This window comes from Loxodonta africana, chromosome 13 (genome assembly GCF_030014295.1).
Source record: "Loxodonta africana isolate mLoxAfr1 chromosome 13, mLoxAfr1.hap2, whole genome shotgun sequence".
NCBI lineage: Eukaryota > Metazoa > Chordata > Mammalia > Proboscidea > Elephantidae > Loxodonta > Loxodonta africana.
In genome coordinates this window covers 39,317,949-39,345,201 of record NC_087354.1, presented here as the reverse complement: position 1 = coordinate 39,345,201, position 27,253 = coordinate 39,317,949, and the positions used below count along the sequence as shown (strand labels likewise).

Sequence of the window (27,253 nt, the reverse complement as noted above, 5' to 3'; positions counted from 1 at the left end):
CAATGCCTTGCAGGTGGAATTACCCAGCTGTCACTTCTGTCTTTCTAGAATCTTGGGTAATAAAAGCCTGAGTTAGTGCAGAGACACAGCGAAACATCTTAACCCCAAAGCAGTATTGCTTATTCTGCATTATAGGAAATAATGGTAAAATATTTGAGCCATATAAACATTTCATGGATGCACAGGGAAAATACGTAAGTGGGTGAAGATGGGTGAAGATATTTTTGGGAATTTTGTGGTAAGATTAGAGTCTTTCTTGGATTCACAGGAAGTTACTAGTCCTCTGCTGGTTGATGTAGAAAAAACTTTGTGAAGGAGGTCTACTTTAGGACACTTCCAAAGTTAGTTTTAATTTTGGATGATGTATAGAAAGAGAAATGAGGTGGTAAAGCATCTGGTAAAGGGCTGCCAGCACAGGGTCTTGGCTGATAATATAATAGGAAGATGAAAGAATTGTAGATCTCTAACTGGACTTTGACATTGGTCAAATCACTTAGCCTCAATTTTCAAATCTGTAAAGTGGAGCTAATATTCCTAGTTTACCAAGTGTGTGGAGGGGGTCAGGAGATTATGTGAAGTTGATTTATGATATGTGGTACTGTATACATTGGTAATTATTATTGTCATAGTTATCAGCACAGCAGTGGACAGAAGTAACCTTTGCTTCTGGGGCAGAAGATAGTTGAATGGAGTTTTGAGTTTGGTTTAGTCTAAGGTGGGGAATATTTTCCATAGTTATTAAATCATTTACTATTAGAGCTAGAAAGAACTTAAGGGCAACCGAGGTACAGATTTTGTGGGCTGTTGAAAATTATTTTAAATTTTATTGCTTGATTGTTGGTGAGGTGTTGGTCATTTCTACCTGGATTGAATTTGACTCTGGACTAGGTCTGTCAGATAAAATATTTGCTAATTTTTATCTTCTAAATCTAGCATCCTTAGTCTGGATGAGGGGCTGTAGAAATAGGATGAGTGGCTCCATCCCAACCTCTTAGTGGCGTTTCTGTGTGTGTGTGTGTGTGTGTGTGTGTGTGTATGTGAGAGAGAGAGTGAGAGTGAGAGGTTGTTTTATTTGCTCGTTTTTTGGTGATGATGGCTCTGCATAAACCAAAGATTGACTAGTTACAAAGATTTATGAAGTATGAGACTCAGTGTTATATTGAAAACCAAGGCCTAAAACAAAACGATGACGGTATTAGTCTCCATTTTAGATGTTCACCACTTTGAGGCTCTTCCATTAAAAAAAAAAAAAAAATCAACAAACAACAATGACAAAACTCCAGACAAACCTAGGATTGTTTGTTGCTCTAACTGTAGTAGTGGGTTAGTATTTTCACTGTTTTTTAATTTTTCCTTTCATTTTAAGATAAGCAGCTCCTTTGTGCTTCTAGTAAGAAGTTTCAGGTTTGTGTTTTGAATTTACCTCTTTATATCAGTAAACTGCATACTCATGTTTTTGCTGGAATGGTTCTGTGGTAGTGTATAAAGCTATAGAATATAGTTTTGTATTTTCAGAGTCTGCCTAAGTAAAGAAAGAATAGGTCATGTTATTTTATTTGATGAGTCTATTTTGTGATTGGTTGTCCAAGAGTAAAACTCAGACTCTGGAAAATTCAAATTAAAGAGATTTATTGAGAGTACAAACAAATTGGGGAGACAGTGAATCCTACTGGTAGACTGCTCCATCGAGGCATGGAGTGACAAGGGTTTATGAAGGTAAAAACTACAGGCAGCTGGGGTGCATCTAAAGCTATTTTCATTGGTTAGAGTTGCTGCAGGCAGCTGGGCTGCAGAGAGGTTACAGCTAAAACATTTCTGATTGGTTGACACTTGAGTTGGTTAGAGCAGAGGCATGACAAATTATGATAAGGGTAAGGGGGTCATAATAACGTTTTTAGATGGGAGTCGGGGGGTGGATATCTTCTGAGAATTGGCTGATCACTAATGTCACATGTTTCCTGGAGCGTTAGATCATTTAGACACCTGCAGCCTGAGTTAAACTAGGTTACTTTAGAGAAATTGTCAAGGGAGCAAAAACAGGAGTTAGATCTGCATTATACAGGAGATTCTGCTAAAATATAAACGCAAAGAGTTTGTTGAAGGAATAGAACAACTGCAAGTGGAAAAACTCTGTTGGAATGCTTAAGGGAAGAAAAAGGGTTTTGATACAGAAAAGCCAAAAGTATGTCTCTATTTAACATCACCTTACTCTAACCATATCTTTCTACATATTTAAGCTTAACCACAATTTGTTCTCTTTCTGTGACACCTGTACAAGCAAGGCAAGCAAAACCACATTTCAGAAAGAGAGCAGTGGTGCCTCTTAAAAATTTCCACTTCATCTGTACTAAAGCAGAAGTAGAATTTAGGGATATATGGATGAAGATGGAGTCCCTCTTTCTCCCGTAACATGAGTCCAGCCTAGGCCAAGAGCCCTTTTATGTTTTGTTTTGGATTATTCACTTTATCATGCCTTCCTTTTAATCAGGAATTTGATTGGATATCCTTTGATCACTATTGTCTTCTGTACGGACTTACTTTCCTTGAATTGGTTCGTTGGTTGCCTATTTATGATAGTTCATTAAGGCCCCAGATACTACCCTTAAGGGGGTTAGCTGGGCACTTTTTGTTTATTGTTTCCTTGCCATATGTGAGGTCTGATCTTCAGGGTGAGCTGGTCTCATGTCACCCACAAAGGAGTAACCTGTCTTATGCAAGGGCTTTGGTGGCTTTGTGGGTGGCTGCTTACCATTCTAAGCCACTTAAGACCCTGGATGCTATCCGACAAATGATAGGGCTCAGATGTCACCAGATGGATAGCTGAGTACTACTGAAGATGTCTTCACCATGCTATCTAAATTTTAGAGGGCCGATTGGGAGGAAGGCCAAGTTAAAAGAAAGGAGAAAACAGTTGATCTAGGTAAGGACCCAAGTTAGGAAGCAGATGAGTCTATAGGAGTCACAGTAGTTTCTTCAAAGACATGATACACTGTCTGTTAGTGGGGGTGAAAGTTTCGGTACAGAACTGGGTGATGCAAGAAAAAGAAAAACAAAAAACACTTGACGAGGCAAAAGAAAATGACAGCAAAAAGGAGTATAACTAGCCAAGATTTTACCAGAGAGCTAACCCAAGATTTCATGTTGGGTAACCAACTGAAAATGTCAAACCAATCATTAGAGCTGCTGGTATCTTCTGTATGGAGTTAGGTAGCTTTCTGGCAAATTTTCTTGATGCCTTGTTCTACTTTTCCAGTAGTATTTATCTAGGTGCAACAAGAGGAGTTAACAATGGCACATACTCCACCTTTTTGCACTAACAAAGTCAAGGGCCATTCTGTTGTGCAAAATTATTTTAGCTAAAGACACCAGGGATTCTTCTTGTACTGCAAGGTTATCTGCATTGTCATTAACTAGCTGTTCCATAGAAGCTGACATGTTTTGGAGACCTCTCTCATAATTGAGCTACTCCGACAAAGGAGAAGAATGATCTAAGAAATCTGTACTCAAAGCCAGGGTATTTTTTTATTGAGTTGTACCATCCTTGATGAAAGCAAACAGACACGCCCATTGCTGTTGAGTCTGTTAATTCCCCTGTGATTCCTGACTAAGCTATTTAAATCATTAGTGCAGTGTTCGCTTTCATCATAAGAATAAATGTCTAAAGGAACTCCTAGAAGGCCTAGGGTACATTGGCCCTTCATGCTCCATCCGTCTAAACGAGGTAATGCCCAAGCATAAAGTTAATTGCTTGGTTTTGGTTTCTTTTCTGTGGTATAATTTGATCTTCTACATAAAAATAAATGTTCATAAGGAGTACAAATTATGCCTTTCCTGGTATGGGTGTCTGGGATGGGAACATTTTGATCGGCTTGTTTGAGTTAGTGTTCAATTAGAGAATTATCATAAATGTACAATGGTCCCATCTTCAGTGTTTTTTTAAGTCTAATGCAAAAAGGAACTTTTGAACTACCATTTCTTAGGCAATGAGGAAAGTCATAGTATCTAGGAATTTCTCTGTGGGTGGAACCCCCATAATTCAGCTTGCTAAATAAGGCCACCACTTCAAATGCATCTCATAGTGCATGTTAAGGTTAAGAGTTGGGTCAAATTGAAGCGTGGCACTTGAAGTTTGGCTGTTAATCCAAAGGGATGCCGCAGTTTGACACGAATGGCTTGCTTAAAGATGATATTAAGGTTAATGGTAGCTTGGGGTACAGAACTGTAGTTTAGTACAGGGGATGCTAATGGATCTACATTTTCATGTACAGCTGTTGGGGTGGGATGGCTGATCCAACATTCGGTCATGTTACCAGCACTGGCTACTGTTGGTGCTAACCTCACAAAAGTGTTATCTTTCCATGTGCTAGTTGAAATCATCAAGGACAGAAAAATGAAACTTAAGAATTTCATAGTATAAAACTTGGTTACCAAGTAAGGAAACCTAATTGATACAACAAAACTAACTGAAAGGCAGTAAATATTATTTAAAGAGTAAATTACTTCAATAACTTGCATAAAAAACCAGGGGTTTAGGTGCACAAGGAAACAATAAAATGTTAAAGCAAGGTATAATACCAAAATGATATGGTAAGACAATAAAAAGCAGAATGATTATAACTGCGAAGCAGATTGCAAAAATATCAGTTGTCTGATATTTTTGAACATCATGAGAATGAGTATTAATGCAATTCGTTTAAGCAAAGCCCAGCTTGGTTAGGAGCCATGTATTATATACATGGATGGGAAGAGCAATTACCTTTATCACTGGTGTTTGGTTTTATTCTTTCAGTATTCTTTTCTAGTAAATTGTTTCCTATCTACATGTTAATTTTTACTCTTAGCAGAAAAATGGTCTAAGATAAGATTAAGTAACTGAATATTGTTATATATGGTTTTTCTAAATGAAAAGAATATATAAATAATTTCAAAATGTTAGAATTGGTATTTATTACTTGCGAATGTCTATAAGTGTGTCTTATATGTGTTGCAGTAAATCTGGAGGGACTTTAGTGCTTCTTTTTTAGCTAAGGGTCTGTCACCATTGAAGTCATCCTAATCTTCAGTAAAATGTGCCTGAACTAACAATTGATCTTATGAACCGCCCCTTTTGTTTAAGGTGAGAAGCTTTGTTTTGATGAATTCGGTGTGATATGATATAAGCTGGAAAGAAGAATGTCTTGTTTGAAAGTACTTATGTTGAGAAAAATGTGCTTTATACAAAAATCCAATCCCTTGAGGGTTTTTTATTTATATTTTTTCATGTTTTATTTTATTCCAGCAGAACACTGCAGTAGACTGTAAAATAACGTTGTCTGCAGCTGGAGATAAACACTTTGATAAAAGTCCCACTAAAACAAGGCATCCTCGGAAAATTGATTTAAGAGCTCGATACTGGGCATTTCTTTTTGACAATCTTCGTCGAGCAGTTGATGAAATCTATGTAACTTGTGAATCAGATCAGAGTGTGGTGGAATGTAAGGTAAGAGTTTCTTTGAGCCTTGAAATCCATTTTAAGTCAAATTTTCCAATTTTTGCTACGCTTGAGTTATTTACCATACTTTTACTAGTGTTAATAAATTCTCTATACTTTTTATGTCATTACCTCCTGTAGAAACTGTGCTTTTGATCAGGATGCTGAGGTCAGCACTATGTTTCAGACTTTTCTTGAAGAGTCGTCCTGTTTTTTTTTTTTTTTTAATTACCTAATTATGTGCTTTTATATTCAGTGAAAGATATGATGGAATGCTGTCTTTATTCATCTTGATACATAGCACTGGACAAGGAACCGAAGGGATGTGTATGTATAATTATAGTTATATTGTCTTAGTTAACTAGTGCTGCTGTAACAGAAATACCACAAGTGGATGGCTTTAACAAAGAGAAGTTTATTTCCTCACAGTAAAGTAGGCTAAAAGTCCAAATTCGGGGTGTCAGCCCCAGGACAAGGGTTTCTCTTTCTGTTGGCCTTCTCACCAACGTTCCCCCGGACTAGGAGCTTCTCCTTAAAGGGACTATGAGTCCAAAAGATGCACTCTGCTCCCAGCACTGCTTTCTTGGTGGTGTGAGGTCTGCCTCTTTGCTTGCTTCCCTTTCCTTTTATCTCTCATAAGATAAAAGTAGTTCAGGCCATGCTCCACGGAAATTCTCTTTACATTGGATCAGGGATGTGGCCTTAGTATGGGTGTTAGAATCTTACCCTAATCCTCTTTAACATAAAATTACAATCACAAAATGGAGGACAATCACACAATACTGGGAATCATGGCCTAACCAAGTTGACACATATTTTTAGGGGACACAGTTCAATCCATGACATATACGTATATGTATACCAAATCCCTTGCTGTTGAGTCAATTCCAACTCATAGCGACCCTATAGGACAGATTAGAACTGTTCCATAGGGTTTCCAGGGAGCAGCTGGTGGACTTGAAATGCTGACCTTTTGGTTAGTAGCTGAGCTCTTTCACCACTGAGCCACCAGGGCTCCCTGTATGTATACACACATTTATGTAATTATTTTTTAAATGTCTTTTATCTACATTCTCCATTGGTGCTGTAGGTGGCCCTAGTGAGATTTTCACGTTCTTTGGTTTCATGTTTAATGTCTTTAACTGGACGTTACTCTCTTTCCATAGAGATAGTTATCACTCTCCTAATTCACTCTGGTCAGGGAAAAGTGAGATTGATTGCCAACCATAAACAGTCTTGGGTGGGATTGCGATGTCATTGTAAGGTGTGTTTTCTAATTTTAGATAACCTTGTGTTTGAAATACGATATTAAACAGACACAGCATAGCCTGTCTCTGAAATTTGACTGAAAAGTCTGACCTTTTAGTAAATACTAATTGTATACTATGCTACTTTCTACTGAATAAAATTATTTTGAGACTAACCAGAGTGGTATATCTTCATAGAAATATTAAAGAGGTAACTTCTGTTTCTACATTGAACATGGTTCAGAACCCTGGAAATGATTATTTACCCTTTGAAATATGTAAAAGTTCACAGAAATCTTACATACTGAGACAGCGGTTGCATTTCCTTTTGAACTGGAACCAGCCAAATTAGGTTTAGACTACAGTTTTCAGAATGAACAGGAATTGAAATCATCCAAATTCATGGTTTGGTTGTCACAGTTATTATTGTTATTATCAGCATGTAAAAACTTTTTTTGTTTTAAGAAAAACTTTTTGCTTTTTAAAATAATTTTTATTGTGCTTTAAGTGAAAGTTTACAAATCAAGTTAGTCTCTCACATATAAACCTTATATACACCTTACTACATACTCCCACTTACTCTCCGCCTAATGAGTCAGCCCCCTCCCTCCTTTCAGTCTCCTTTCGTGACCGTTTTGCCAGTTTCTAACCCCCTGTACCCTCCCATCTCCCCTCAAGACAGGAGATGCCAATGTAGTCTCAAGTGTCCACCCAATACAAGTAGCTCACTCCTCATCAGCATCTCTCTCCAGCCTGTTGTCCAGTCTGATCCATGTCTGATGAGTTGTCTTCAGGAATGGTTCCTGTCCTGGACCAACAGGGGGTTTGGGGACCATGACTGTCGGGATTCTTCTAGTCTTAGTCAGACCATTAAGTTGGGTCTTTTTATGAGAATTTGGGGCTTGCATCCCACTGTTCTCCTGCTCCCTCAGGGGTTCTCTGTTGTGCTCCCTGTCAGGGCAGTCATCGGTTGTAGCCAGGCACCATCTAGTTCTTCTGGTCTCAGGATGATGTAGTCTCTAGTTCATGTGCCCCTTTCTGTCTCTTGGGTTCATAATTGCCTTGTGACCTTGGTGTTCTTCATTCTCCTTTGATCCAGGTGGGTTGAGACTCATTGATGCATCTTAGATGGCCGGTTGTTAGCATTTAAGACTCCAGACGCCACACTTCAAAGTGGGATGCAGAATGTTTTCTGAATAGATTTTATTATGCCAGTTGACTTAGATGTCCCCTGAAGCCGTAGTCCCCAAACCCCCGCCCTTGCTCTGCTGACCTTCGAAGCATTCAGTTTATTCAGGAAACTTCTTTGCTTTTGGTCCAGTCCAATTGAGCTGACCTTCCCTGTATTGAGTGTTGTCCTTCCCTTCACCTAAAGTAGTTCTCATCTACTATCTAATCAGTAAATCACCCTCTCCCACCCCCTCCCTCCCCCCTTTCATAACCTCAAAAGAATGTGTTCTTCTCAGTTTAAACTATTTCTCAAGATCTTATAATAGTGGTCTTATACAATATTTGTCCTTTTGCATCTGACTAATTTCACTCAGCATAATGCCTTCCAGGTTCCTCCATGTTATGAAATGTTTCACAGATTCATCATTGTTCTTTATCGATGCATAGTATTCCATTGTGTGAATATACCATAATTTATTTATCCATTCATCTGTTGATGGACACCTTGGTTGCTGCCATCTTTTTGCTATTGTAAACAGTGCTGCAGTGAACATGGGTGTGGATATATCTGTTCGTGTAAAGGCTCTTATTTCTCTAGGATATATTCTGAGGAGTGGGATTTCTGGGTTCTATGATAGTTCTATTTCTAACTTTTTAAGGAAACGCCAGATAGGTTTCCAAAGTGGTTGTACCATTTTACATTCCCACCAGCAGTGTATAAGAGTTCCAATCTCTCCACAGCCTCTCCAACTTTTATTATTTTGTGTTTTTTTGGATTAATGCCAGCCTTGTTGGAGTGAGATGGAATGTCATTGTAGTTTTAATTTGTATTTCTCTAATGGCTAACGATCGAGAGCATTTTCTCATGTATCTGTTAGCCACCTGAATATCTTCTTTAGTGAAGTACGTGTTCATATCCTTTGCCCAATTTTTAATTGGGTTGTTTGTCTTTTTGTGGTTGAGTTTAAACAGAATCATATAGATTTTAGAGATCAGGCGTTGGTCGGAAATATCATAGCTGAAAATTTTTTTCCAATCTGTAGATGGTCTTTACTCTTTTGGTGAGGTCAAGAAAAACATTTTTAAGCAAAATCAGATCCTTGGAGTATAATGATTAGCTTGTTATGGTAGAAACTGCTACTGGACTTAATTTGGGGTTAAAGTTTCTTCTGTAAAGTGAGCATGCAGGAAAATCTCTGGGTCAGCCTTGTGGAGTCCTCGAGATTGTGGCTAAAAGTAGAAAAAGACTGGTTGAAGAAATGAATCTTATTTGTAAAATGTGTACTTCTTCATAGCTGAGAAACTGGCCAATTGCAGTCTTGTCTCTGTGGTGACGAGAAATGATTGCACCTGTCTCTGCCACGGCATTTCCAGCAAGTCAAAATTGGTATAACGCAGTGTGGCTTTTATTTCTGCCTCTCTCACTCATTCAACCAAAGATGTGTGAAAGCTTAGTTGCAGAAGTTTGGTGTATAAGTTGTAATTAGAAGGATAGAGAAGGTTTTGACAGAGTTGGTGGAGTAGAAAATGTTCTCCTTTCTTTGTACTATGCCGAAATGCTAAAAGACTTATGCTGAAATATAAAATTTGGGAGCTTAAAATTTATTTTTATACTAAACTCTCCCCTTCACCATCTCCAGGACTCACAGGTGGAAATGCAGAAAGATTTAGCAATTGGTCCAGGCACATTCCAGGCACATATTTAGAGTTCCTTTTTGTTTCTCTATTCTCTTCTCTATTCCAGTCATCAAAGCACTTCCATCCATTGTCTCATTTGGCGATTACTTTCGTGAGATATATAACCCAGGGAAATTTCCTCGTTTTGCAGGTTGATTCAACCCTTGTTTTGAGGATGCACTGACAGGATTTGTCACTACTTTATTTTAGCCTTAGTTAAATGATCACAGTTTAGTTCTGTGCCTCATCTGTAAAATGTAGTTAGTGACACCTGCATTATGTAACTCATATGGTACGAGTAACGTGATAATGGAAAGTACCTTTCCTGTTTGCCTAGAATTGCTGACCAGAGCCCACCTCTTTGATCAAAAGAGGCTAAATTCCTCATTTTTTGAGATTGAAGAAGTGCCTGTTATGACATCAGCTACTTCACTGCATCCCTTGCCAAGACGTGGCACTCTAGCCAACTATAACCTTCACCTCTACACTTCCCCGGCCCCTTATAAGGTGGGCAAGAGGGTAAGCTAGGGGGAGATTGATTTTTTTTTCACTTTTTTTTTTTTTATTGTGCTTTAACTGAAAGTTTACAAATCAAATCAGTCTCTCATACAAAAACTTTATATACATCTTGCTTATGTACTCCTAGTTGCTCCCTAATGAGATAGCACACTCTTCCTCTCCCCCTGTATTCCCTGTGTCCATTCAGCCAGCTACTGTCTCCCTCTGCCTTCTCATCTTGCCTCCAGATATAGACCAGTCTAGTCTTTGTCTGAAGAGTTGGCTTCGGGAATGGGTTCAGTTCTGGGCTAACAGAGAGTCCGGGGGCCATGTCTTCCGGGGTCTCTCCAGTCTCAGTCAGACCATTAAGTCTGGTCTTTTTACTAGAATTTGAGTTCTGCACCCTGTTTTTCTCCTGCTGCATCAAGGACTCTGTCATGTTCCCTGTCAGGGTGGTCTTTGGTGGTAGCCAGGCACCATCTAGTTCTTCTGGTCTCTGACTGATGGAGTTTCTGGTTTATATAGCTCTTTCTGCCTCTTGGGCTCATATTTTCCTTGTGTCTTTGCTGTTCTTCATTCCCTTTTGCTCCAGGCAGGTTGGGACCAATTGATACATCTTAGATGGACACCCCAGACGCCACTCACCAAAGTGGGATGCAGAACATTTTCTTAATAAACTTTATTTAGGCCAGTTGACCTAAATGTCCCCTGAAACCATGGTCTCCAGACCCCTGCCCCTGCTACTAAGTCCCTCAAAGTGTTTGGTTGTGTTCAGGAAACTTCGTAGCTTTTGGTTTAGTCCAGTTGTGCTGACTTCCCCTGTATTGTGTGTTGTCCTTTCCTTCACCTAAGATAGTTCTCATCTACTACCTAGTTAGTGAATATCCCTCTCCCTCTTGCTCCACTCTCATAACCATCAAAGAATGTTTTCTTCTGTGTTTAAACCATTTCTTGAGTTCTTATAATAGTAGTCTCAATTTTTCTCCTTTTGCAACTCACTAATTTCACTCAGCATATAACGCCTTCCAGATTCATCCATGTTCTGAGATGTTTTGCAGATTCATCCTTGTTCTTTATTGTTGCATAATATTCCATTGTGTGAATATACAATAATTTGTTTATGCATTCATTGGTCGATGGGCAGCTAGGTTGTTTCTGTCATTTTGTTATTGTAAACAGTGATGTAGTGAATGTGAGTGCATGAATCTATTCATGTGAGGGCTCTTATTTTTCTAGGATATATTCCAAGGAGTGGGATTGCTGGATTGTATGGTAGTTCTGTTTCTAGCTTTTTAAGGAAGCGCCAAATCAATTTCCAAAGTGGTTGTACCATTTTACATACCCACCAGCAGTGTGTATGTGTTCCAGTCTCTCTACAACCTCTCCAACATTTTTTATTTTGTGTTTTTTGGATTAATGCTAGCCTTGTTGGAGTGAGATGGTATCTCATTGTAGTTTTGATTTGCATTTCACTAACGGCTAATGATTGTGAGCATTTCTCATGTATCTGGTAGCCGCCTGAATGTCTTCTTTGATGAAGTGCCTGCTCATATCCTTTGCCCATTTTTTAATTGAGTTATTTGTCTTTTTATTGTTGAGGTTTTGCAGCATCTTGTAGATTTTAGAGATTAGATGTTGTTCGGATTTGTTGTAGCCAAAATTTTTTTCCCAGTCTGTAGGTTATCTTTTTACTCTTTTGATGAATGTGTTTGACTTTTAGGAACTCTAAGTAGTCTAGTTTCTCTGCTGGTGTTCGTGCATTGTTAGTAATGTTTTGTATTCTGTTTATGCCACGTATTAGGGCTCCTAGCATTGTCCCTGTTTTTCTTCCATGATCTTTATAGTTTTAGATTTTATATTTATGTCTTTGATTCATTTTGAGTTTTCATGCATGGTGTGAAATATGGGTCTTGTTTTCATTTTTTTGGCAGATGGTTATCCAGTTATGCCAGCACTGTTTATTAAAGAGACTGTCCTTTCCCCAATTAACGGACTTTGGGACTTTGTCAAATATTAGCTGTTCATAAGTGGATGAATTGACCTCTGGATTCTCAATTCTTTTGCATGGGATTATGTATCTGTTGTTGTACCAGTACCATGCCGTTTTGACTACCATGGTGGTATGATAGGTTCTAAAATCGGGTCGTGTGAGGCCTCCTACTTTGTTGTGTGCTCCAGTGATGCTTTACTTATCAGGGGCCACTTCTCTTTCCATATGAAGCTGGTGATTTGTTTCTCCGTCTCTTTAAAAAATGACATTGGAGTTTGGATTGGGATTGCATTTTATCTGTAGATCACATTGGGAAGAATAGACATTTTCAAAATGTTGAGTCTTCCTATCCATGAGCAAGGTATGTTTTTGCACTTATGTAGGTCTCTTTTGGTTTCTTGCAGTAGCGTCTTGTAGTTTTCTTTGTGTATGTCTTTTTCGTCTCTGGTTAGATTTATCCCTAAATATTTTATCTTCTTGGGGCTAGTGTAAACGACATTGATTTGATTTCGTCTTTGAGGTTCTCTTTGTTGGTGTGGGGGAATCCAAGTGATTTTTGTATGTTTGTCTTGTATCCTGATACTTTGCCTAACTTTTCTGTTAGTTCCAGTATTTTTCTTGTGGATTCTTTGGGGTTTTCTGTGTATAAGATCGTATCAGCTGCAAATATAGATACTTTTACTTCTTCCTTAGCAATTTGACTGCCTTTTATTTCTTTTTCTAGCCTAATTTCTCTGGATAGGACCTCCAGCACAATGTTGAATGAGAATGGTGATAAAAGGCATCCTTGTCCTGTTCCCATTCTCGAGGGGAATGCTTTCAAACTCTCTCCATTTGGGATGAAGTTGGCTCTTGGCTTTGTATAAATGCTCTTTATTATGGTGAGGAATTTCCCTTCTATTCCTATTTTGCTGGTAGTTTTTATCATGAATGTGTATTGAACTTTGTCAAATGCCATTTCTACACCAATTGATAAGATCATGTGTTCCTTTTGTTTTATTTATGTGAGGGACTACGTTGATTGTTTTTCTTTCTTTTTTATTGTACTTTATATTTATTTATTTTTTCCTTAATTTTTTTTGTAATTTTCATCGTGCTTTAAGTGTAAGTTTACAAATCAAGTCAGTCTCTCACACAAAAACTTATATACACCTTACTAAAACCTGTAAAACCATACTCCCAATTACTCTCCCTCTAATGAGACAGCCCACTCTTTCCCTCCACTCTTTCTTTTTGTGTCCGTTTCCCCAGCTTCTAACCCCCTCTACCCTCTCATCTCCCCTCCAGGCAGGAGATGCCAACATAGACTCAAGTGTCCACCTGATCCAAGAAGTTCACTCCTCACCAACATCCCTCTCCTACCCATTGTCCAGTCCAATCTATGTCTGAAGAGATGGTTTCGGGAAAGGCTCCTGTCCTGGGCCAACAGAAGGTCTGGGAGCCATGACCACGGGGGTCCTTCTAGTCTCAGTCAGACCATTAAGTCTGGTCCTTTTATGAGAATTTGGCGTCTGCATCCCACTGCTCTCCTGCTCCCTCAGGGATTCTCTGTTGTATTCCCTGTCAGGGCAGTCATTGGTTGTAGCCGGGCACCATCTAGACATTTTTATAATGTTAAGCCTTCCTATCCATGAGCAAGGTATTTTTTTTCTAGTTATGTACGTCTTACTTGGTTTCTTGCAGAAGTGTCTTGTAGTTTTCTTTGTATAAGCCTTTTACATCTCCGGTAAGATTTATTGCTAAGTTTTTTATCTTCTTGGGGGCTACTGTACATGGTATTGATTTGGTGATTTCCTCTTCGATGTTCTTTTTGTTGGTGTAGAGGAATCCAACTGATTTTTGTATGTTTATCTTGTATCCCGATACTCTGCTGAACTCTTTTATTAGTTTCCGTAGTTTCCTTGAGGATTCCTTAGGGTTTTCTTTGTATAAGATCATGTCATCTGCAAACAGATAATTTTACTTCTTCCTTGCCAATCAGGATGCCCTTTATTTCTTTATCTAGCCTAATTGCTTTGACTAGGACGTCCAGCACAATGTTGAATGAAAGCGGTGATAAAGGGCATCCTTGTCTTGTTCCTGTTCTCAGGGGGAATGCTTTTAGGCTCTCTCCATTTAGGATGATGTTTGCTGTTGACTTTGTATAAATGCCCTTTATTATGGTGAGGAATTTTCCTTCTATTCCTGTATTGCTGAGAGCTTTTATCATGAATGGGTGTTGAACTTTGTCAAATACCTTTACTGTATCAATTGATAAAATCATGTGATTCTTCTGTTTTATTTATGAGATGGATTACTTTAATTGTTTTTCTAATGTGGAACCATCCCTGCATACCTGGTATGAATCCCACTTGGTCGTGGTGAATTATTTTTTTGATATGGTGTTGAATTCTATTGGCTAGAATTTTGTTGAGGATTTTTGCATCTAAGTTCATGAGGGATATAGGTCTGTAGTTTTCTTTTTTTGTGGAGTCTTTACCTGGTTTTGGTATCAGGGATATGCTGGCTTCATGGAATGAATTTGGTAGTATTCTGTCCTTTTCTATGCACTGAAATACCTTTAGTAGTAGTGGTGTTAACTCTTCTCTGAAAGTTTGGTAGAACTCTGCAGTGAAGCCGTCTGGGCCAGGGCTTTTTTTTTTGTTGGGAGTTTTTTGATTACCTTTTCAATCTCTTCTTTTGTTATGGGTCTGTTTAGTTGTTCTGTCTCTGTTTGTGTTAGTTTAGGTAGGTAATGTGTTTCCAGAAAATCTTTCTTCTATGTTTTCAAATTTGTTAGAGTACAGTTTTTCATAGTAATCTGATATGATTTTAATTTCAGTTGGGTCTGTTATAAAATCGCCTATTTCATTTCTTATTTGGGTTATTTGCTTTCACTCCTGTTTTTCTTTTGTCAGTTTGGCCAATGGTTTATCAATTTTGTTGATTTTTTCAAAGAAGGAGCTTTTGGTCTTGTTAATTCTTTCAGTTGTTTTTCTGTTTTCTATTTCATTTAGTTCAGCTCTAATTTTTATTGTTTGTTTTCTTCTGGTGCCTGAATGTTTCTTTTGTTGCTCTCTTTCTGTTTGTTCAAGTTGTAGGGATAATTGTTTGATTTTGGCCCTTTATTCTTTTTGTATATGTGCATTTATTGGTATAAGTTGACTTCTGACCACTGCTTTCGCTGCGTCCCAAAGGTTCTGATAGAAAGTATTTTCATTGTCGTTGGATTCTCTGAATTTCTTTATTCCATACTTAATGCCTTGTATAATCCAGTCTTTTTTGAGCAGTGTATTGTTCAGTTTCCAAGTGTTTGATTTCTTTCCCTGTTTTTTCTGGTATTGAGTTCTACTTTTATGGCTTCATGGTCAGAGTAGATGCTTTGTAATATTTCAGTGTTTTGGATTCTGCTAAGGCTTGCTTTATGACCTATTATGTAGTCTATTCTAGAGAATGTTTCATGTGCACTAGAAAAGAGAGTATACTTGGTTTCTGTTGGGTGGAGTGTTCTGTATATATGTATGAGGTCAAGTTGGTTGGTTGTGGCATTTAGATCTTCCGTGTCTTTATTGAGCTTCTTTCTGGATGTCCTGTCCTACACTGAAAGTGGTGTGTTGAAGTCTCCTACTATTATTGTGGAGCTGTCTCTCTGACTTTTCAATGCTGATAGAGTTTGTTTTATGTATCTTGCAGCCCTGTCATTGGGTGCATAAATATTTAATATGGTTATATCTACTTGGTGTACTGTCCCTTTAATCATTGTATAGTATCCTTCCTTATCCTTTGTGGTAGATTTTACTTTAAAGTCTTTTTTTTTCAGAAATTAATATTGCCACTCCTGCTGTGTTTTGATTTTTGTTTGCACGGTATGTATTTTTATCCATCCTTTGAGTTTTAGTTTGTGTGTCTAAGTCTGAGGTGTGTCTCTTGTAGGCACCATATAGACGGATCTTGTTTTTTAATCCATTCTGCCACTTTCTGTCTCTTTATTGGTGCATTTAGTCTGTTTACATTCAGCATAATTATGGCTAGGTATGAATTTAGTGCTATCATTTTGATGTCTTTTTTTGTGTGTTGTTGACGGTTTCTTTTTGCCACTTAATTTTATGCACTGAGTAGATTATGTATTGTCCCTTCCTCTTATTTGTTATTGTTGATTTTGTTTCTGCTGAGTCTGTGTCTTTTTCTTGTGTTTTATATTGAGTAGGGTAGTTTGTCTCCTTTGTGGTTACCTTATCATTTATCCCTGTTTTTAAAAGTTAAACCTAACTTTTATTTATTTGTATCGCCGTATCTTCCTCTCCATATGGAAGGTGTATTATTACATTTCTTAGTCCCTCTTTATTGTTTTAATGTTGTCTTCTTTTATATAATAACATCGCTGTTACCCTGTTTTCAGCTTTTTTTTTTATAATCTGGCTTTGTTTTTTAATTTCCCTGTCTGGGTTGACTTCTGGTTGCTCTGCCCAGTTTTCTAGTCTTTAGTTGATATCTGATATTATTGATTTTCTAACCAAAGAACTCCCTTTAGTATTTCTTATAGTTTTGGTTTGGTTTTTATGAATTCCCTAAACTTCTGTTTATCTTGAAATGTCTGAATATCACCTTCATATTTAAGAGACAGTTTTGCTGGATATATGATTCTTGGCTGGCAATTTTTATCCTTCAATTTTTTAAATATGTCATCCCATTGCCCTCTTGCCCGCATGGTTTCTGCCGAGTAGTCCGAGCTTATTCTTACTGGATCTCCTTTGTAGGTGACTTTTCGTTTATCTCTAGCTGCTCTTAAAGTCTCTCTTTATCTTTGGTTTTGGCAAGCTTGATTACAATATGTCTTGGTGACTTTTCAGATCTACCTTATGTGGAGTTTGATGAGCATCTTGGATAGATATCTTCTTATCTTTCACGATATCAGGGAAGTTTTCTACCAACAAATGTTCAGCAATTTTCTCTGTATTTTCTGTTATCCCTGCCTGTTCTGGTACTCCAGTCACTCGTAGGTTATTTCTCTTGATAGAGTCCCATATGATTCTTAAGGTTTTTTTTATTTCTTTTAATTCTTTTATCTGATTTTTCTTCAAATATATTAGTGCCAAGCGATTTATCTTCAAGTTCAGAAATTCTGGCTTCTACTTGCTCAGTTCTTCCAGTTCTTCTCCTCTGACTTACTGTTGAGTTTCCTAATTCTGTAATTTTTTTGTTAATCTTCTGAATTTCTTATTGCTATCTGTCTATGCATTTTTCCAGCTTATGAAATTTTTCATTATGTTCCTCAGTAATCTTTCTGATTTCTTCATTTGCTCTATCTGTGTGTTCATTGTCTTGTTCTGCGTATTGCCTCATTTCCTTCCTGATGCCTTGAAGGGTTCTGCATATTAAACTTTTGTATTCTGCCTCTGGTAATTCCGGGAATGCACTTTAGATTCATCTAGAGGACCCTGGATTCTTTGTTTTGAAAGCTTGTTGAGGTGATCAGGGTATGTTTCTTTATGTGACTGGATATTGCCTGTTGTCTTCAAGCCATCTATAAGTTATTGTATTAGTTTATGCTTGCTTACTGTGTCATAGCTTCTTGCTTTGTTTTGATACACCCAAATGGGCAGCTTGAATGAGGTAGGTGGATTATTTTTGCCTTTGGAGCTCTGGCGTCCTGTCCCCAGCTGGCTAGAGCTGTTATCAGGTATGTCAGTCTAGGAGTCCGTTCACGTTTCTTGTGTGAATTCGGCTCAGGTGTCCAGGTAGCTCGTCATCAAGTGTGTGGCATAGGCTCTGTCCTACAATCTTAGAGGGGCAGGGGTGATTGGTGTATGTACTGGTATCTGATTGCAACAGGGGGTCATGCTCTGAACAAGGCAGGGGGCTGAAAACCGACCCCCGAGTGCCTCTGAGGAGAGCGTGTCCCTGTTCCCTAGAGCTTGCAGGTGGGTGGGTTCTGCAGAGGGATCATGGATGCCCAGAGTTTTTCATTGTAAGGATTGGGAGGTCCCAGTTATCCTTGGACCCCTGTTGTGGGTGCCTGGGTGACCTGAGTGGAGCTACCAGTCTTTAGGTTCCTGATGTGGGTAGGCGAGGACCTTGTTTAAAAGGCAAAGTAGTGTCAAACATCAAACACCCACCTTTCCACTGCACAGCTGAAATGGTTGGAGTATGCCAACAAGGGACTAGTCTTCCGAAATAGGCCACCACAGGTCCATGAAGAAGGGAAGGGTGCTGTATGTCCACGGACCCTTTATGCTGGGACAGGAGCTGCTTTCGTCCTGAGCTCCCCCAGTAAGTGAAGTTGGCAAATTATCTTTTTCTCTAAATGCAATTTTTTTTCCTTTTCCAATGCTGGGAGGATGGCTCTAGGTGCTCAACAGTGCCTATCTCAGGCCCAGGGAATTCAGACGCTGAAGCTGGCTTGGGGGTGGGGTGGCACGGTAAAATATATGCAAGTACTTAGCTTTTGCTGAGAGCGCCGTTTTTCTCAGGTTCTGGAGGTGTGAGTAGGCTGTGCGGCTGTCTGCTCCTCCCTGAGGAAACTGCCGCCGAACGCTAGTACCAGCCTGCCACGGACACTCCGGGAATGGTGCTTGAGGGCTCCTCATGATTCAGGTGCAGTAACTCCTGTCCGCTTGTGAATGTTCTCTTCCTCCCCTGCCCGTTAGTTCATTTTCTAAGCTTGCCTTTAAAACTTAGGGCTCCCAGCTTGTCACAGATATACTCATTTCACTTGTTTCTTTGGGTCTTTGTTGTAAAGAGGGCTCGCTGGAAGCCTGTCTATTCCGCCATCTTGGCTCTGCCTCCCCTTTTAATGTACTTTAGATGAGGGTTTGCAGAACAAACCAGCTTCTCATTAAACAGTTAGTACACATACTGTTTTATGACACTGGTTAACAACCCCACGACATGACAACACTCTCCCTTCTGAACCTTGGTTTCGCTATTACCAGCTCCCCTGTCCCCTCCTGCTTTCAAGTCCTTGCTCCTGGGATGATGTGCCCCTTTAGTTTCATTTTGTTTTATGGGTCTGTGTAATGTTTGGATGAAGGGTAAACCTTAGGAGTGACTTCATTACTGAGGTAAAAGCGTGTCCAGGAGCCATACTCTCAGATCTCTCCAGTGTCTGTCAGACCAGTAAGTCTGGTCTTTTTTGGGGAGTTATAATTTTGTTCTACATTTTTCTCAAACTCTCTCTGGGACCCTCTATTGTGATCCTGGTCAGAGCAGTTGGTGGTGGTAGTCTTGTACCGTCTAGTTATACTGGACTCAGTCTGGTGGAGGCTTTGGTAGTTGTGGTCCGTTAGTCCTTTGGACTAATCTTTCCCTTGTGTCTTTAGTTTTCTTCATTCTCCCTTGCTCCTGAAGGGGTGAGACCAGTGGAGTATTCTAGATGGCTGCTCACAGACTTTTAAGACCCTGGACGCTACTTACCAAAGTAGAATGTGGAATAATTTCTTTATAAACCTTGTTACGCCAATAGAGTTTGATGTTCCCCAAGACCATGGTCCCCACAGCCCTCAGCCCAAAAATTCAGTCATTCAGGGAGTTTGGATGTGTCTATGTCATTTCCTTGACCTTGCCTTGTGTAAGTTCTGCTGGCTTCTCCAGTGTTAGGTACTGTCTTACCCTTCACCAAAGTTACCACTTATCTATTGTCTATTTAGTGTTTTTCCATCCCACCTCTCCCCTCCCTCCTAACCATCAAAGACTGTTTCTTTCTGTGTGTAAACCTTTTCATGAGTTTTTATAGTAGTGGTCTTATGCAACATTTGTTCATTTGTGGCTGAGTTATTTCACTCAGCCTAATGCCCTCCAGATTCATCAGTGTTGTGAGATGCTTCTCAGATTCATCATTGTTCTTTATCACTGCGTAGTAGTCCATTGTGTGTATGTACCATAGTTGGTTCATCCATTCATTCTGTTCATAGACATCTAGGTTGTTTCCATCTTTTTGCTATTGTGAACAATGCTGTAATGAACATGGATGTGTATATGTCTATTCGTGTAATGGCTCTTATTTCTCTAGGAGTGGGATTGCTGGATGTTATGGTATTTCTAGTTCAAGTTTTCTGAGGAAGCACCATATTGTTTTCCAGAATGGTGGTACCGTTTTGCATTCCCACCAACAGTGCTTAACAGTTCTAACCTCCCCTCAGCCTCTGCAACATTTGTTATTTTCTGTTTTTTTTGGTTTGTGCCAATAATGCTGGGGTGAGATGATATCTCATTGTGGCTTTGATTGGCATTCTTCTAATGGCTAGCAATTGTGAGCATTTCCTCAAGTGCCTGCTAGCCAACTGAGTGTCTACTTTGTAAAGTGTCTGTTATTTCCTTTGCCCATTTTTTAATTGGATCATTTGTCTTTTTGTCGTAGAGGTGTTGGATTTTCCTGTAGGTTTTAGAGATTAGACACTTGTCAGATTTGTGATAGCCAAAATTTTTTTTCCCAGTCTGTAGATTCTCTTTTTCGTCTTTTGGTGAAGTCTTTTGATGAGCATAAGTGTTTAATTTTTAGAAGATCCCAGTTATCTAGCTTATCTTCTGGAGTTTGTATGTTGTTAGTTGTGGTTTGTATCCTGTTAATGCCATGCATTGCCGCCTCTATTGTTGATCCTATTTTTTCTTCTATGATCTTTATAGTTTTATATTTGGGTGTTTGATCCATTTTGAATTAGTTTTTGTGTGTGGTGTGAGATATGGGCCCTGTTTTGTTTTTTTGCAGTTGGACATCCAGTTTTCCCAGGAACATTTGTTAAAAAGATGCATTTCCTCAGCTGATGAACTTTGGGCCCTCGTCAAAGATCAGGTGACCATAGGTGGTTGGATTTACATCTGGGTTCTCAGTTCTCTTCCATTGGTCAATGTATCTGTTGTGGTATCATTACCAGGCTGTTTTGACTACTGCAGCTGTATAGTAGGTTCTGAGGTCAGTTAGTGTGAGTCCTCCTACTTTATTCTTCTTCTTCAATAGTGCTTTACTTGTCCGAGGCTTCTTCCCTTTCCATATAAAGTAAATAATAAGTTTTTCCATCTCTTTAAAACATGTTGTTGGTATTCGGATTAGTTTGGCATTGTATTTGTAAATTGCTTTGGGTAGAATTGTTATCTTCCCAATGTTGAGTCTACTTATCCATGACCGTGGTACGTTTTTCCATTTATGTAGATCTCTTTTGGCTTCTTGCAATAGTGTTTTGTAGTTTTCTTTGTATAGGTCTCTTACGTATCTGGTTAGATTTATTCCCAATATTTTATTTTTTAGGGAGTGTTATAAATCATATTGTTCTTGTGATTTCCTTTTCATTTTTCTCTTTATTGTTGTATAGGAATCCAACTGAGTTTTGTATGTTTATCTGCTATGCTGCTACTGTGCTGAATATTTCTATTAATTCTGGTAGTTTTCTCATGGAGTGTTTTGTGTTTTATAAGTATAGTATCATATCTTCTGCAAGTAGGGAGAGTTTAGCTTCTTCATTACCAATTTGGGATGCACTTTATTTCTGTTTCTTGCCTTACTGCTCTGGCTAGGACTGTGACACTATTAAATAGGAGTGGTAATAAAGGGCATCCTTGTCTTGTTCCTCTTCTCAAGGGGAATGATTTCAGCCTGTATCCTGATTGTTTTTCTAATGTTGAACCATCCCTGCATACCTGGTATGAATCCCATTTGGTCATGGTGAATTTTTTTTAATATATATATTATTGAATTGTGTTGGGTAGAATTTTGTAGAGGATTTTTACGTCTATGTTCTGAGAGATATTAGTCTGTAATTTTCTTTTTTTGTGGTGTCTTTACCTGGTTTTGGTATCAGGGTTATGCTGGCTTTATAGAATGAGTTTGGGAGTATTCCGTCTCTCTCTATGCTCTAAAATACCTTTAGTAGAAGTGGTGTTAACTCTTCTCTGAAAGTTTGGTAGACTTCTCCAGTGACCGCCAGGGCCTGGGCTTTTTTGTGTTGGGAGTTTTTAATTGTCTTTTCAATCTCTTCTTTTGTTCTAGGTTTATTTAGTTCTGCCTCTGTTTGTGTTAGTTTAGGTAGGCAGTGTGTTGCTAGAAATTTGTCCATTTTACTCTAGGTTTTCAAATTTGTTAGAGTATAGTTTTTCATAGTATTCTGTTATGATTGTTTTAATTTCATTTAGTCTGTTGGGATATCGGCCATCTCATTTTTTATTCGGGTTATTTGCTTCCACTCCTGTTTTTCTTTTGTCAGTTTGGCCAGTGGTTTGTTGAGTTTGTTGATCTTTTCAAAGAACCAGCTTTTGGTCTTGTTAACTCTTTTCAGTTATTTTCCTGTATTTATTTAATTCTGCTCTATTTTTTATTATTTGCTTTCTTTTGGTGCCTGAGAGGTTCTTTTCCTGTTCTCTTGTTTGTTCGAGTTGTAGGGTTAATGTTTTGATATTGGTCCTTTCTTTTTGGACATGTGCATTTATTGCTGTAAATTTACCTCTGAGCACTGCTTTTGCTGTGTCCCAAAGGTTCTGAGAGGATGTGTTTTCATTCTCATTTGATTCTGTGAATGTCTTTATTTTGTGCTTAATTTCTTCTATAACCCAGTAGTTTTTGAGCAAGGTGTTCAGTTTCCATGTGTTTGATTTTTTTTTGCTTGCTTTGTCTGTTACTGATTTCTACTTTTATGGCTTTATGGTCAGAAAAGATGCTTTGTAATATTTTGATGTTTTGGATTATGTTAAGGCTTGCTTTATGGCCTAATACGTGGTCTATTCTAGAGAAGGTTCCATGTGTGTTGGAAAAGAAAGTATACTTGGCTGCTGTTGGGTGAGGTGTTCTGTGTATGTCTTTGAGGTCAAGCTGGCTGATTGTGGCATTTAGATCTTCTGTGTCTTTCGTGAACTTCTTTCTGGATGTTCTGTCCTTCACCGAAAGTGGTGTGTTGAAGTCTCCTACTATCATTGTGGATCTGTCTGTCTCTGTTTTCAGTGCCGTTAGAGTTTGTTTTATGTATTTTGGAGCCCTGTCGTTGGGTGCATAAATATTTAATATGGTTATATCCTTCTGGTTTATTGTCCCTTTAATTATTGTATAGTGTCCTTATCGTTTGTGGTGGATTTTACTTTAAAGTCTATTTCGTGAGAGATTAATATTGCCACATCTGCTCTTTTGTGATTGTTGTTTGCTTGATATATTTTTTTTCCATCCTTTGAGTTTTAGTTTGTGTCTTTAAGTGCAAGGTGTGTCTCTTGTGGGCAGTATATAGACGGATCATGTTTTTTAATCCACTCTGCCCCTTTCTGTCTCTTTATTGGTGCACTTAGTCCATTTACTTTCAGTGTAATTATTGATAGGTATGAGTTTATTGTTGTCATTTTGATGTCTTATTTTTGTGTGTTGTCGACAGTTTCCTTGTGCCCCTTAATTTTCTATGCTCAGTCATTTTTCTTTATGTATTTTTTTTTTCATCTTTTTCATTGTTGATTTTGTATTTGCTGAGTCTTTATGTTTTTCTTGTTTTTTATTTTGATGTGTAGGATTGTTAGTTTCCTTTGTGGTTACGTTAACGTTTACCCCTGTTTTTCTAAGTTTAAACCAATCTCTTATTTCTTTATATCGCCTTGACTTTCTCTTCATATGAAAGATCTATGACTACATTTTTTAGTCCGTCTTTTTTGTTTTAATGTTGTCATGTTTTACATATTGACGTCTCTGTTCCCCTAGTTTCAGTATTTTCACTTTGATTTATTTTTGTGACTTCCCTATCTGGTTTGATGTCTGGTTGCTCTGTCCTATGTTCAAGTCTTGGGTTGTTATCTGATGTTATTGATTTTCTAACCAGAGGATTCTCTTAAGTATTTTTTGTAGCTTTGGTTTGGTTTTTTGCAAATTCCCTAAACTTCTGTTTATCTGTAAATGGCCTAATAGCACCATCATATTTGAGAGACAGTTTTGCTGGATATATAATTCTTGGCTGGGGATTTTTTTCCTTCAAGGCTTTATATATGTCATCCCATTGCCTTCTTGCCTGTGTGGTTTCTGGTGAGTAGTCCGAGCTTAGTCTTATTGACTATCCTTTATCTTTGATTTTGGCAAGTTTGATTATAATATGTCTTGGTTATATTATAATTATAAAGGTAATCCTTTTGGGATCTACCTTGTGTGGGGTTCAATGATCATCTTGGATAGATATCTTTTCATCTTTCATGATATCAGGGAAGTTTTCTGCCAACAAATCTTTAACAGTTCTCTCTGTAAGAATTTCTGTCACCCCCCTCTTCTGGTACTCCCATCACTAGTAGTTTGTTCCTTTTGGTAGAGTCTCACGTAATTCTTAGGGTTTCATTATTATAAGAATACTAAAAGGAATCCTCTGGTTAGAAAATCAGTAACATCACATAACAACCCAAGACTAGAACACAGGACAGAGCAACCAGATATCAACCCAGGTAGGGAAATCACAGAAATAAATCAAAGATAAAGCGCTGAAAACAGGGAAACAGAGATGTTATTATGTAAAAGATGACAACATTAGAACAAAAAAGAGAGACTAAATAATGTAGTCATAGATCGTTCATATGTAGAGGAAGTCAAGGCGATATAAAGAAATAAATGATTGGTTTAAACTTTTAGAAACGTTCAAGAAGAAAAATTCTGTAGCAGCAAAGGTGGATTGTGTAGAAATCACGTCTAAAAGATGTTTCCCTCTGAGTGAGCATTCCCTTTTTGAGAATGGCAACCAGATAAGGATACCCTTTATCACCACTTTTACTAAGCATTTTGCTGGAGGTCCTGACCAGAGCAGTTAGGCTAGAAAAAGAAATAAAGGGCATCCAAATTGGTAAGGAAGAAGTAAAAGCATCTCTGTTTGCAGATGATATGATCTTATACACAGAAAAACTTGAAGAATCTAGAAGAAAACCACTGGAATTAAGAGAAGAGTTCAGCAGTATAGCCAGATACAAGATAAACATACAAATACAAAGATCAGTTGGATTCCTCTACACCAACAAAGAGAACTTCGAAGAGGAAATCACCAAATCAACACCATTTATAGTAGCCCCCAAGAAGATAAAATATTTAGGAAGAAATCTAAGCAGAGACGTAAAAGACCTATACAAAGAAAACTACACGACACTACTACAAGAAACTAAAAGAGACCTGCATAAGTGGAAAAACACACCTTGCTCATGGATAGGAAAACTCAACATTGTGAAAATGTCTATTCTACCTGAAACGATCTATAGATACAGTACAATCCCGATCCAGATTCCAAAGGCATTTTTTAATGAGCCGGAGAAACAAATAACCACCTTCTTGTGGAAAGGGACGAGGCCCCAGATAAGTGAAGCATTATTGAGGAAGAAGAACAAAGTAGGAGGCCTCACACTACCTGATTTTAGAACCTGTCATACTCTCACAGTAGTCAGAACAGCCTGGTACTGGTACAACAACGGATACATAGACCTATGCAAAAGAATTGAGAATCCAGAGGTCAGCTCATCCACTTATGAGCAGCAGATATTTGACAAAAGCCCAAAGTCTGGGGAAAAAATAGTCTCTTTAACAAATGGTGCTGGCATAACTGGTTATCTATCTGTGAAAAAATAAAAGATGACCTGTACCTCACACCATGCACAAAAAATAACTCAAAATGTGTCAAAGACCTAAATATAAAATCTAAAACGATAAAGATCATTCAAGAAAAAATAGGCACAACACCAGGAGCCCTAATATATTGCATAAACGGTATACAGAACAGTACTAACAATGCACAAACACTAGAAAAGAAGCTAGATAACTGGAAGCTCCTCAATATCAAAAACTTATGCTCATCCAAAGACTTCACCAAGAGAATAGAACGACAACCTACAGACTGGGAAAAAATTTTGGCTATGACAAATCCAAACAGTGTCTAATCTCTAAAATCTACAAGATAGTGCAAAACCTCAACAACAAAAAGACAACCAAATTAAAAAATAGGCAAAGGATGTGAACAGTCACTTCACCAGAGAAGCCATTCAGGCAGCTACCAGATACATCAGGAAATGCCCATGATATTAGCCATTAACCCACCACCCACTGTTGTCGAGTCGATACTGACTCATAGCGACCCTATAGGACAGAGTAGAGCTGCCTTGTAGGGTTTCCAAGGAGTGCCTGGCGGATTCGAACTGCTGACCTCTTGGTTAGCAGCTGTAGTACTTAACTACTACGCCACCAGGGTTTCCATTAGCCATTAGAGAAATGCAAATCAAAACTACGGTGAGATACCATCTCACCCCAACAAGGCTAGCATTAATTCAAAAAAACACAATAAATTTTGGAGAGGTTGTGGAGAGACTGGATCACTTTTACACTGCCGGTGGGCATGTAAAATGGTATAACCATCTTGTAAATTGATTTGGCACTCACTTAAAAAGCAAGAAACAGAACTACCATATAATCCAGCAGTCCCACTCCCTGGATTATATCCTAGAGAAATAAGAGCTCTCACATGAGTAGATATATGCACACCCATGTTCATTGCAGCACTGTTTACAATAGGAAGAAGATAGAAACAACCTAGGTGCCCATCAGTGGACGAATGGGTAAACAAATTATGGTATATTCACACAATGGAATACTACATAATGATAAACAACAACGATGAAGTCGTGAAACATCTCAGAACATGGATGAATCTGGAAGGCATTATGCTGAGTGAAATGAGTGAGTCGCAAAGAGAGAAATATTGTATGAGACCACTATAAGAACTCAAGAAATGGTTTAAACACATAAGAAAACATTGCCTGATTGCTATGAGGGTGGGGAGTGAGAGAGAGAGGGGTATTCACTAACTAGACCTAGAGAAGAATTATTTTAGGTGAAGGGATGGACAACACACAATACAGGGGAAGTCAACAAAACTGGACTAAACCAAAAGCTAAGAAGTTTCCTGAACACAACCAAACACTTCGAGGGACAGAGTAGCAGGGGTAGGGGTCTGGGGACCGTGGTTTCAGGGGACATCTAGGTCAATTGGCATAACAAAGTTTATTAAGAAAATGTTCTGCATCCCACTTTGGTGAGTGGCGTCTGGGGTCTTAAAAGGTAGTGAGTGGCCATCTAAGATATATCAATTGGTCCCAGCTCACCTGGAGCAAAGGAGAATGAAGAACAGCAAAGACACAAGGAAAGTATGAGCCTAAGAGACACAAAGGGCCACATAAACCAGAGGCTCCTTCAGCCTGAGACCGAAGAACTAGATGTGGCCTGGGGGCCACCAAAAACTGCCCTGACAGGGA

General features: G+C 38.5%; 1 protein-coding gene across 13 annotated transcripts in view; it reads left to right on the top strand.

Annotated features, from left to right (window-relative positions):
• The window catches only part of SCAPER (S-phase cyclin A associated protein in the ER), a 492,396-nt gene that overhangs the window by 56,855 nt on the left and 408,288 nt on the right, over nucleotides 1-27,253 (top strand). For 8 of the 13 annotated variants that reach the window (XM_023552948.2, XM_023552950.2, XM_023552949.2 and 5 more), the window contains one exon: nucleotides 5,279-5,479. In XM_023552948.2, the coding sequence (XP_023408716.1) occupies nucleotides 5,279-5,479 (201 nt within the window). Of the gene's footprint in view, nucleotides 1-5,278; nucleotides 5,480-5,726; nucleotides 5,798-27,253 lie in introns of those variants that run through there. The other 5 variants (XM_023552952.2, XM_064267224.1, XM_010593775.3 and 2 more) reach the window with 3 other exon arrangements.